This window comes from Anser cygnoides, chromosome 5 (assembly GCF_040182565.1).
Source record: "Anser cygnoides isolate HZ-2024a breed goose chromosome 5, Taihu_goose_T2T_genome, whole genome shotgun sequence".
In the NCBI taxonomy this organism is placed as follows: Eukaryota; Metazoa; Chordata; class Aves; order Anseriformes; family Anatidae; genus Anser; species Anser cygnoides.
Window position 1 is genome coordinate 53,751,162 of NC_089877.1, and position 12,722 is coordinate 53,763,883.

A 12,722-nucleotide genomic window follows, 5' to 3' on the forward strand; every position below is an offset into this window, starting at 1 on the left:
CTCACAAACTCACGCCTGCTGTCAAAAAAGGCTGCAGAAAAAGGCAGGTATGTCTAGGTGCCCACTTTCTGGGAGGTGCCTGAGATATTCAGAGAAATCTGCAGGGATTTGCGATCGTTCTCTTTCATCACAAAAACAGTGTATCTTATCAAGCTCCAAAACAAAGGGATTTTGGTAGGAACAGAGCAGAGCAGACAGAGCAGTCTCCTCTTGGGCTCCTCATACAAGGGAAGTGAAGCAAAATGCCCCAGAGCAGCTCTACAGGGAAGGCAGTTCCCAGGCCAAACCCCCTGTGCCCTCCTTGTAAAGTCTCCTGACTGCTACCCGGGGAACAAAGAAAAGAGGATATTCAGCCTTCCGTTTCATTTACGTGGTTTTGCCTCGGTGTTGGTTTTTGGTTTTGGCTGGAGGTTCTCCATTCATTCTGGGCTCTCCTTTCACACTGCGTGGAGTTTCATCTATGTAATCTTTCTTAAATTATTCCTCTCCCCGCCTCATTTACAACTCTAAAAGGAACGCTAAACATAGAGAATAAAAAGCAGGCAGCCAACGTATAATTGTCACCAGCACAGGTGGTGTCCCAGGCACTTGAGCAAACATCTGGAGGACAGTCATCTGTGCGCTGCGGGGCCGCAGGGAGGAGCCCCGGCAGCAGCACGCATTTGTCTTTCGCAAGAGCCTTCTCTGCCTCTAACCAAGATTATTCTGTCATGTGAGAAGAAGCAACACAGGCAAATCTCAGGAAACATAAACCTCATTTGTGCTACAGGAGAACCTGAAATGAATGTCCTAAGAACTTAATCACTTCAGCAATCCCGACTACATGTTGTCAGACACTTGGCACAACATTTTTTGCGTCACCCAAGAGTAGCTTCTTGACAGCAGGCATAAAGGGCATTTATGAAGAAGGAGCGGCAGGTATAACAAGGCTCACCCTTGCTTTAAAACACACACAGCAGTGACTGTCAGTTAGCCAAAAACCTGCACAGGGAAGTTAATGATCCACAATGTTCGGAGGTAAAGCTCCATGTTTCCAGGGGCTCCCCTTCCTTCAAACAGCTGCAACTTTCAGCTGGGTTTATTTTGTACACCACTGGTTTCGGGGCGAGCTGCCCCCTTAATCTCAGTGTGCAGCCCCGTGGTTCTTTGCCCACTTCCTGGGAAAGCTACAGCTCTTGTCTGTATAGGCAAGGAAAGGGATCTTACGTTTTGCAGGGCATCTTGATACTGCGGCAGGGAGGACAGCTGTGACTCGGAGTGGTACGGCGATAACCCTTTCCTCAAAGTCCTCAGATCCCCAGTGCTGGACTGCTGCAATGAGAAAGACAGAAAATAGGACAGTCTGTATTAACAAGGAGAAGGAAAGTCGTGTCCCTTCTGCTGGATTAGCTTTTCCCACAACCACTTCTTTACTGTGAGCATTCCCGTAACTTCTCCCTGCAACAGCAGTTAAAGTGACCATTAGTAATAAAACACTTTTCCCAAGCCCACACCTGGAGAAAGCATTTGCAAGCAGCTGGAAGTTAAACTCTCAAGGTCTACTCCATTAAATGATACGGCGAGAAGGCATTTTTAATTTACCTGAGTTCATACATGTTAGTTAAAAACATTTGTTAAGATGCAAATGAAAACAGTTTTCAGACTCCAGATTAAAGTCAAAGCAGTAAAATAAATCCACCAGGAGCCATTTTCTAGATCTTTTTCAAACAATGTCGGCTATTGCAATCACCTGCAGGTGGACAGCAATGAGAGTCCGTAAACAGTGCTGGTGTAATTCACCTAAGCTTGCAATAGGTGTGTGGAAGTAACAGTTTCTTATTTGGCTATCAATTAGTGTGCACCCGCAAGCCTTAAAGAGAGTCATGTAAATAAAGGTAATCTATATGACTTGACAAACCATGGAGATAAATGTAATCAATCGTCGGCACTCGAAGCAGCAGCACTGGGTGTAAGGGGAACACTGAATAATCTCGGGACAAAGTTTCTGCCTCGTGTTACTTGTTCTCTCATTCTGTCATTCCAAAACAGGACAGTCTTAGAAAGAGAAGAGTTCCTCGTTTATGAAAGTACACCCATAGAAAGCCAATATACAAGTAGCCAGAATCAAGGGCCTGGGAGAAGATCATATCTTTTTATTAGCAATAAATATCCTCATTAACTTTACATATTTTTAAGAGTATAAAGCAATGCACTGTCCTTCATTTTAAAGCTATAAAATCATGATCTTTTAGATTTTTATGTTCCATTAAGGCTTCTGACTTGCATCTGCTGCAGAAATGATGTTTTCCACTTCAAAAGAACCAAAGAAAAACCACTGGTGCAATAAAATTTAACGGGAAGTCTCATAAATCAGCTCAACTGTATATAAAAAACCCTCAGTGACCCCAAAGGCCTGACCATAACCAAGACTTCAGGGAGTGTGGCTGTGCACGGATCTCAGAAATACGGAGAGTTCATTTCTGTTCTTCGCTCCCACTTTACAGAGAAGAATGAGTGCACTCAGACTGGATACATCATTTTCCATCAGTGTCAGAAACATTTTCTCATCGCCACGTGTTCAGCCTTTGTTTTAGTTCAAAATGCTGTGTTCTGAAGGAAAAAACATCCCGTGTGACCCAGTGTGTTCACAGCCATTCCGGCCCACTCGGCCTATCGACTTTCATTTTACAAGCTGTGAAGGGACGGACAGTTTTCAAGAAAGTCATCACGAGAAATGGATGCTAGTCCTGCACCACCTATCCGCTGGGACCTGTTGTATCTCAGAGTCGGGCGACATGGAATGGCTTCAGCATGGCGGATTGCTGGGATTCCCTTGGATTTACAAGGTGGCATCGGAGAGGATCACGGCCTACATTTCGTTTGCATTCCACAACAGTCGGAAACAGAAGGATTTGAAGAAGGAGATAACTTCTTCTGTAGCTAAAATGTGACTGGTACTAAACCAAGCTCCTGTCTCCTTCGTAAATCCTGTCGGAGGATGGTTGGAAGGTCAGACTGGAAGATGATGACAAGGTCTTTATTCTCCTGGCCTTGTCCCAGACATGTGATGTGCAGGGGTCTGTTGGTGGTTACACTGAAAGAATTTTAACCTGGCTGGTTCTGCTTCCACTGCCCTGCTGCACGCAACTGCTTCTTCATTGGTGTACGTGTATGGGGGGCAGAGACTTCCCAGAGAGGTCCTGACCCTCTGCTACCCACTCCTTCAGCGTGTCAGTCCGGGAGCTGATGGACCCTTCCCTGCCACCTGTGATGAATGGGCCCTTGCACCGGCAAGGGAAAAGCAGAAGAAAAGAGCACGGCCAAAATGCGAGGCTGGAGCTGTGTGCCGGAGCCCCACGAAGTCAGAGACCTCCTCGAAGGCTGTGCTCCGTAAGGACGAGCACTTCATCTGTGTTCAGAGCCCCGTGTTCATCCACATCCCTTCAGACTTCTGCAATCGGCGCTGGGACAGGCAGCGTGCCACGTGTTTGTGGGGAGCCGGGCGTGCAGAAACGGGCATGAGAAAGAGATTAGGTGGACAGCTCTTTCTGCTCTCCAGAAACTTGTTCTCTTGCCCCAAAATCTCCGTGGGCTGGCCTGTGTTAGGTGTAGCATGTGCTTCATCACACTACAAGTTGTCCTTGTATAGGTCAAAATGCCTTGCCCATCAGAGCAAGTAAGGACACCAGAGCTACGTCTGGTCAACGCACAACACTACAGCAGCTATAAATACGCTAGTTTAAACTGATTTAATTTAACTGACCTATGCTCCAGCCTGGAGCAAGAGTCTGCATTAATTTCAATTTGGCTTAAATTGGTTCAAATTGTGTTGGTAAATACACAGACACAGTCAAACCCCTGCTCTAACAAGTGTTTATAATGGATTAGTTCAATTGCTTTTTTTAAACAAATCCCATTTAAGACAGTGCACTTGTGTGTGACATAACTATTGTTAGGCTGTTTCAGTGACTGCCGATGACGAATCTGACCTAATGCATTCAATTTGATGGAAAGATTCCCACTGAGTTCAACGAACATCAAAACAAGCCCTTAATTAAAGAGAAGAAAAAAAAGGGGGGAGGGGGGAAACAACTCAAAACAAAGGAAAGAAAAGAAATCTAAGAAACAAAAATGTGGGACAGAGATATACCCAGAAGAGGAATTAGATGTTCTGGGCATGGGGTGGGCTTGGTAGAATCAAGAATCGTCATCATCTGCCGTTACTTATAATGTATCTGAGTTGGAGATGACCAAAGAACCACATTTCCTACTGCTGTTGGTAGGAAAGCCTTTCATGAGCACTCCACTCACTGCAGTTTTACTTCTACACTTTCTAGAATTTGTTGCTCTAAGTAGTTTTTACAACAGCCCAACAATCACAGTTCTGCACTATTTATTTTTCTTGCACTAAAACCAAAAGTGCATTTTTTTTGCCATAGAAGGAAAATTGCTTTTCCTTCCTTTTTTAAATTAAAATGGTGTGGTGGCGCATATTCATCAGACCTCCCTAAACATTTACACATTTGTTGGGCTTGGCTGTCAGTGTTGGAGCTAACCAGAAAAAGAAAGTGAATCCCTCATTAAAAAGCAATATGACTAATGATGCATCAGAATGAGTAGCCATTACTCCACTTAAATCTAAATTAAAAATCCTGGTATTTGCATTGTCAATTCACTCACAAAACGAAATCTCTTATTACCTTACCCAATTTTCATTACTGAGATGTAAGTGGATCCCAAATTGCTTTTCTAGTCAGAATGGCATTTTAAAAGTACAATCGCTGATCATCTCTGTTCATCATCATTGTTGGAGATGATCTCAATTAATGTGCAACATGTCTATAATAAATTACCCTTCAGGTAAAATCACTTCACATTTCTGCACTTTCAAGGAATTTATCAGCAAAATAATTTCCATCTGAACTAAAACTTGCCATGGGAGAGCGCTTGAAGAGATTGAACTTGGGGGGGGGAATGTTTTCTAGGCTGAGGTGCAGAGAGATGAGGGACATTGAAAGAAAGGGAAACAGAGGGATCTGAGACACATTCAGCCTTAACCTGTTCAAATTTACAGCTTGCACAACCTGAAACACCCTTGTCCCCAGCAAAAGCCAACAAGTAGGCACTGTCTACTCTGGAGTAGCTCTTGCTCTTTTACTGTGAATTTTTTTCAAACACTCGTTTCATCCAAATGTTTAAAAATAAGTAAATAAATAAATGAAATGAAATGCAAAGGGAATAGAGAAACATCTCCTGCCTTTCACAGTGCAGCAATGCGAAATCTCCCTTAGGTCTACCCCAGTGCCGCTCTACGTGCTGTTGCCTCCCTTCACCGGCTGATGAAACGCCTTCGCCTTCAGCACAAACCTGCGCTGCATGCTGCCACGCTGACAGCTCCACAGTGGTCCTCCAGACACAATAACTCTTTATTATCTGCAAGTAATGACGTGACATTTATCACGGCATTTTTCAGCTAGGCAGAACTTGAACTGACCCCGGGATATACTGCTGTTGGACCAAAGCCTGAGATCTTTGTCAGCCCCGTTATGAAAGAAGCGGACCTAAACGTGCTCCTCCCGGCAGGGAAGGGAGTTTTACCTACTTGTATCAGTGAGAAAAGAATGGGACCAACAAACTGTTTTTTGTAAAAATGGACTGCAAACCCAACTTTGTCACTGTACAAAATGGAAGCAATTTGATGATTACCATGGGTAGAAAGTGGTAAGCATTTTCCGTATAAAAAAATTTATCGTTTAACTAGTTAGAAATTAAGGTCTCGGTGCTTAACAAGTCCTACAATTACATTTAAAAAAAAAAAATCAGCAAACACTTGTGCCTATCAAAGCTTTCCATTCTTCCAGCAGGGAGAAGAAATGGTGGCCTCTGACTTTTTGACCTGATGTGCTGAGTGATTCAATTTGAAAATAACACAAATAACACAAGAAGATGGATGGTGTTTGTGGTATTTTAAGGTCAAGGTACTATGAAGAAACATTTATTTTCCTTTCTGTTTCTGTCCAGTAAAGTCAGATCAGTGCTATGGCCATGTTGAACCAACTGTGAAGATAAAGCGTTGAAAACTTATGGACAAGTCAGACAAATTATCTTTTCTGTTACACTTTGGTGCTACTTCTGCTGGAAGGGAGAAAAAAGAAGGCAGGCATTTAATTCTGAGGCACTTTGATCTAACAAAATGGATTGTTCGCAACAGAAGTTAAATTCAGTAAGGGGCAGAAATCTACTTGACAGATATTTTCAGTATTTATGAAAGAGATTAGCAAAAAAAAGGAACGATTTCAATTAGAATTACGTGCTGAAGTGACTGAGGAAAATTAAAAAGCGACACTGTCAGCTTCCAGTAATTCATGAATTAGCATTCAAAACAGGGTCGTTACATAAGTAGCCTTTAATTGAAAACACTATTTTCTCCTTTCACAGAAATTGTAACAGCTGAAGGCTGAACAGAGGTTAAAAAAAAAAAAAAAGGAATCATAAATGATCAGTTTGACTCTGTGCCCTACAGAAATATTAAAGCCTTTACTAACAATCACAGCTTCCCTTCTCCCTCCGGACCACGGGGTCACCTTGCAGCAGCTCAGGTGTCTGCCCACGAGCATCCCGTGCCTGCACACATCCCAGGCACCTGCGGAGGCTGGGTGGATGTGACGGTGAGCTGCTGGAGACCCACAGCCTGCTGGTGTGCAGTGGGAGCCAGAGGGACAGCTCTGCTGGCACCTGAGGACGACATCTGAGCTGCTGAGGTGTTCCTTGTGCCTCTTCTTAACTCATTTGTAACCTCCAGCCCTGCGAAAGCTTCCTCTCCTCGTCCCCATGCCACGCAGAAAAAAACCAAGCACCAAGTCAAAGGCAGGACTCCTACGAAGCCTCTTCCAGCAGTAAGCACTTTTGTGTTTACCTCCGAGGAGCCCCTCAATGAAGGCATGGAAAAACGTACAAAATTAAGAGCAGGATCAACTACCCGTGAGTCACCAACAGCAGACTCCCCAGGGGGAAGTCAGCTTGGAGGCTTTAGAATCATCAGCTTTGTTTTCCTACAACATAGACCCACTGGCACTAAATTCAAGAGATCACACACACCTTAAATTTATTAACATTTTATCTCCTAATAAACATAACTTTAGAAGAAATGATGTATCTTAACATGAAGCACAATCAAATGTAAAGCAATATTGTGATGAACGCAGTATTGGCAATAGAAGATACCTTTTTTGACACCAGTGCAGAAGATTTTGTTTGGGCAAATAAATAAGCCACGCTGACACCCAGCCCTTAGAGAGACAAGCAATTTCCATTTTTTAGTGGTTACTTCATTCTTTCACAAAGCACAGGATTTCCTTCATCTGTAATTTAATCATTGCGATGAAGCTGGTCCCTAACAATAGGGCAAAGGCATCCCATACTGACCATGTAGGCCCATAACGATTTGGGCTTACAGTTCGGGGAACTCTCTATATGAAAAAATGTCTATATGAAAAAAAAAGTCATTCTTATTTCATATTCTAGTTTTACTCCATAAATCTTGGACAGATGAAAAACTCTGCTGAAGCCTTTTTGATTGAGGCTTTTGATTACATATATTTGGGATGAGAAAAAGGAGGAAGGTTTTATTTCAGTTCAGCAGGTTAGGCTGCCCTCATCTTTATGGACTGCTGTACTGCCCATTACCTGAATTACTTGCCTGTCACTGCAGTATAAATCCTTAAACCTACAGGCAACAATTTTCTACACCATAATTGTTCCTGTAATTGAAACTGCTTCAATTTTGACACTCAACAACCCATTGTTTTCAACTGGGTAATTAAATGGAAGGTTTAGCTTGAAATCTTTTCCTCTTATTCCAAACACACGCTGGTCCTGCAGCGATTTAGCTGGCAGTACCAACTTCTCACGTAGGTAAACGGCTTTGATTTGAAGTTGGTCAAAACTCAAGATTTTACTAACAAATGTCTTTTGCACAAGTACAGGATTCAAATCAAAAATAATTAGAAGCATATTTAATACATTCAGACGATTAAAAAATGGAAATGGCTAGCATTAGCATGTGAAAGAACAAGCAATCAGAGCCCCGAACAACCAGCACCAATATTGAAAGGCAGCCCCCAGATCCAAAAAGCTGTTTGCGGATGCATTAGTTTTCTCTACCTTACTGAAATTTCGTGGCAAGCTGTTGCAGTCAGCCAACTAGAAGGGAACAGAAGAACATTATACATTTAGCAACTTAAGCCAAAATAAAGGTATTTTATCATCCCGGATAAATTCTACCTTTACCACAGATGACCAAAGTACACTGTTTTTATGCAACATTTGACAGGATAATGCTATTATTTGAACTTCACCTCCCTTTTCCCATGTTAACGAATGAAGTCTTGCAGAACCCATTATTATCTGCACAACCATTAACATCTCATTGTCCCCATTCTGAGCATGGTGACCCCACATACAGCTGACTAAGTTCAATCACCTTACGCTCGCTCACAGCTGCAGATATTTTACCATACCCACAGAGCTCAATGACACTATGAGAACAGTCTGTAGGAAAAACCTGCCCCAAGACCTCCTAAGTCCAGCAGAGCAATTATTTACGTTGCTGAGTTAAAGCAAAGTAGAAACACATCTCCAGTAACGTGAATGAGATGCTGCAATAAGTCAGCAAAAAAACCTGGGCGCGCTATTGCTGATCCTCACGCAGGGTGCATGGATAGAGACCAAGGTATGAAATCCTGCACATCCTTGCTGTCCATGGGACTCAGCACAGAGCACACAACCCTGAAGGACTGCTTCTTTTTGTGCCCTCTCACACAGGCACCAGGGCCGTGGCCCAGGTTTCTCATGGTCTCACCACCACATGCTAGTGGCCTTTTCAGGCAGACCTGTGCCCCAGTGACCATCCCCTACCGCACGACCTTGCACAAAGATTTCCTCTTTATCTCATTAATCCGTGTTTTAGGGTCTCGTGCACCAGGAAGAGGGATATGCAATTTCACTGTGTGAAGCTGGCTAATAATTGAATTAAGGTTCAGTAATTGCAGTTATCACTACAAGACATTCAAGCAAAAATAAGCTCAGCAAAGCACACATCTGACTGTAAGTATATGTGAAGAGTCCCATTAGCTTCAACAGCATTTATCAGGCAAGTTGGAAATTACACACATGAGAGTGCAGTAAAAAAATCAACGTATTTGATTTCTTAAGAACTCTGCAAATGGAGAAGTCTACAAAAAGAAAAAAAATAAGGGATGAGATTAAAACTATTTAACATCTTCCCCATCATGCAATAATACAAGGTTTCTGTAACAGGAGAGATTAAATTCCTTTACACTGGTTCATATCCCTGTTGTACACACCGGGCGTCCGGAGATCGATCCTTAGTCTGGTGGCAAAGGCTTTAGAAGACCGTGGTCTTCTGATTCCCCAATCTCCCAATTCCCTCTCTGGTGTCCAACCAGCAGGTCACAAGTGCAGCCTCAGCCAGTTTCATCAGTAAAGCCATTTCCAGTTGTTCTTGTGGAATTTGAAACGGTACAGCCCAGGGATTGAGGTGCAGAGCCCTTGTGCAGCAGCAGCACAGAGCCGTGAGGACGCAGGGATGCGGTGCCATGGCTGGATCCTGGCCATTCCCAAACACAGTACCAAAACGAGCACCCCACTCCCAGCTATGCTCTGAATTTCCCCTCATATCATGAGCTGCATGCATGCAAGTTAAAGGGGCAAAGCAGCAGATTTCATCTGCTTCCGATGGTGAGAACTGGAATTCTCTAATACTGGGGGAGGACAGCATTTTGGGAAAGCTTAATAAATATCGGGAGACAGTCAGTAAGAGACTTAGCAGATTTTGCCATGTAAAACCACTAGTGGAAAAAATACTTTTTATTACTATCTCAATGGGCTACAGGCAATAACAGCAGAGCAAGTTTCAAACCTCTCCATTCTCTGTAGCAGCTGAGGTAGGGAGCTTTAGTGTGCTGTTAATATTCAACAATGTCCCTATCTTTTTCCTCTTGTTTTAGACCAGCAAAGGAATATCAACCCCGTAACTCATTGGAGGCTCAGATAATCAGCTCAGACTAAATTGCAGTGTATAATTATAATCACACAACTGGCAGGCTTTGCTCAGGCGAGAGCATTGGCTGGCACAGCTGAGATTCAACCATTGCAGCCTCTAACCCAAACAGAAATGCAGCTCAGTAGTTAACAAGCCAAATGGAGCTATAACCATTGACATCCAGTGTAGCCCACATCTGGTCTGTGGCTTGTAAGCAATAAGTTCAGGAGTCTCCGACTAATGGAGCCCATCCATGGCTCATCAGCAGCAAAATCAAGTCTCTTCATTAGCAAAATCAACAGAGAAGCTATGGAATGCTGCCCCGGTTCCACCAGGCGAGTAGATGTAGATGTGGATGTAGTATTACACACATGAATGAACTTACTGGAGCCTGCCCTGGAGTCACCTTTCATTTTCTTCTCTGTACTACAGGCAAGGAGGCCAAAGGGAACCACCGCACCTCCTCGCAGAAGCTTGGCCAAAGCAGTGCAGATGGGGCTCCCCTCAAGTCATTCCCCACGTCCCATAAAGTGAGGGGGCTGGGAGTCAGGAAGGCAAAGACCTGAATTCCCTTCTTATAAATCACAAAAGGTCCCCGCAGGCTTTGGCTAACACTGGGACCAAGCTGGCTGAGGACTTTGCTGCCTTTCCTCTCTTCCTTTAAACAGCGTTCAAAGCACGATGGAACCTCAAGCCCCTCTCTTCTGGGTCTCATGAGAGCGGAACAGAGGGGGAGAATCACCTCCCTCGTCCTGCTGGCCACGCCGCTTTTGATGCAGCCCAGGATACGGTTGGCTTTCTGGGCATTCAATTTGGCATTGAGCTTATTGCAAAAGTCTGTTTTCAAGCCTCTGCAGCTATTGCTTTGTTTGTCTTTGAAACCACTTTTCAGTGTCTATCAGATTGACTGATGGCTGAGAAGCTGTGTACTTTGAACCTCTCTACACGTTATAAAGACAAAATAATGCTACTTCATAGCCTGATCTAACTGTAATTAACAGCTTCTTTCCTGACCCTGTCCTCATAAACACAAAAAAGTGGAATCTGGAGAAATTATTACAAAGCTGGTTAAGCACAGGATATGACTAATCCTGCATTTCACAGCTGGAGGTTGAACTGAGCCTCATTAAACCCAATGTTCTTGCTCGCCCACAACAGAAAGAAATGGGGCATGGAAGATCTTTGTGTGTGTGCACGGCTCGCTCATACTCACAGTCTTCTACAGAAAGCCGGCTCCAGTCCTTTGAAAATTTTGAGTTAAGTTGCAAGAAATGATATGATAATCTTACATTCATAAGATTCAACAAGCACTGCGTGTTTCTGTCTATCTGGTACTTGCCTTCTGTATTCAGAACTTATATTTCGAAGGTTTGGGGAAACTATTTCTATGTGCCAGGTGACATTCTCATAAAATCACTTGTTTCCACAGTTTACAGTCCCCAGAACACACAGAGCATCATCCAGCCTTCATTACAAGTTGAAAAAGTCCATTTCTGTCATTGAGTCTGCTTTTCAGAAGTGCTCCTACCTATGAATGGAAGGCAAACACCAGCAGATATTTATTTTCGTAGGTAGCAGCCCGAGACCCCGATGTCCAAATACAACAGGATGAATTCCACTGTATCAAAAGACTTGAAAGTATTTTGGATGCAAGTCTGAGACATCTTTGAACTGCTTTTATAAAAACGTACACCTTGAATTTGGGGTAAACCATTGTATTCATGAAATAGATACTATTTACTTAGATCTCAAGTCCACTTATTTAATAGCAAATTGGTCATGTCAGTCAATGTAATCGTTTTTTCTTGAAGCATCTGCTGCCACAGCTAAAGAAGCTACATTGGGGGGGGGGGGGGGGAATCTGTTAAAATTTCTTGCATTTATGCATGCAAGTGATGCAATGCAATTAGAGGCTTAAATTTTGGAGAGCGCAGCAAAGAAGGTCTCATAAAAATATGGTTCTGTGTGAGCTGTACCTCAAAATGCATGGAATTCTGTAGAAAGTATCATTATTGACTTGAAATGAGTATTTGGATGCAGACCCAAGTATGTGTGTTCTTTTTGATTAATTAAAATTAGTATGCAGCTAAACATTTGCACGGTGTATAAAAACAGTAAAACAGTAACCTGGGTCTTCAGTATTCTGAATTTAAATAGAGACTAAATGCATTGGAAAGCTTTCATGTCTGACTCACTGTCTATTACAAAAAAAAATCCTATTTCCCTTGTGATTCCTTAAATTAAAGCAATTACACTTATCCTCCTCACACACAAACAGCAGGCAGACTTTGGGGAAATGAGAGAGGTTTGCAATTTCGTTCCACTTGTGGCGAGCACGTGCAGCACTGCCGGCACAGGTAGTGGCCCCGCCACAAACCTGTTGACCTGCAGCTCAAAGAGAGGCCCCGGCGTTCACACCTGATCCCAGCTCTGAGAGCTGAGAGAGCAGTGCACAAGCAGGGGCTGGTAATGGCAGGCCTGGCACCCAAGCGGGTGATAACAGCACAACAGGGGAGCTGTGTGCGATTCCTTCCTCTCCTCCGGCCTCCCTTCCTCAGGAGGGGACCAAACTCTGCTAACTGCACTGGCATCTTTGTGCTGTGCACTGCTAATGGCTCCCCAGCTCTCTTAAATCCCGGGGTCCGTTTTTTCTCCTCATTTCCAGAACAATGTGCCAGAA

General features: G+C 43.5%; 1 protein-coding gene across 5 annotated transcripts in view; it reads right to left on the reverse strand.

The window, feature by feature from the left end:
- Window positions 1–12,722, reverse strand: part of CCDC85C (coiled-coil domain containing 85C) — a 104,533-nt gene that overhangs the window by 22,298 nt on the left and 69,513 nt on the right. For 3 of the 5 annotated variants that reach the window (XM_048069895.2, XM_048069894.2, XM_013181295.3), the window contains 2 exons: window positions 8,143–8,181; window positions 1,207–1,311 (listed from right to left, as the gene is read on the reverse strand). In XM_048069895.2, the coding sequence (XP_047925852.1) occupies window positions 1,207–1,311; window positions 8,143–8,181 (144 nt within the window). The remainder of the gene's footprint in view (window positions 1–1,206; window positions 1,312–8,142; window positions 8,182–12,722) is intronic. The other 2 variants (XM_048069896.2, XM_013181304.3) reach the window with 1 other exon arrangement.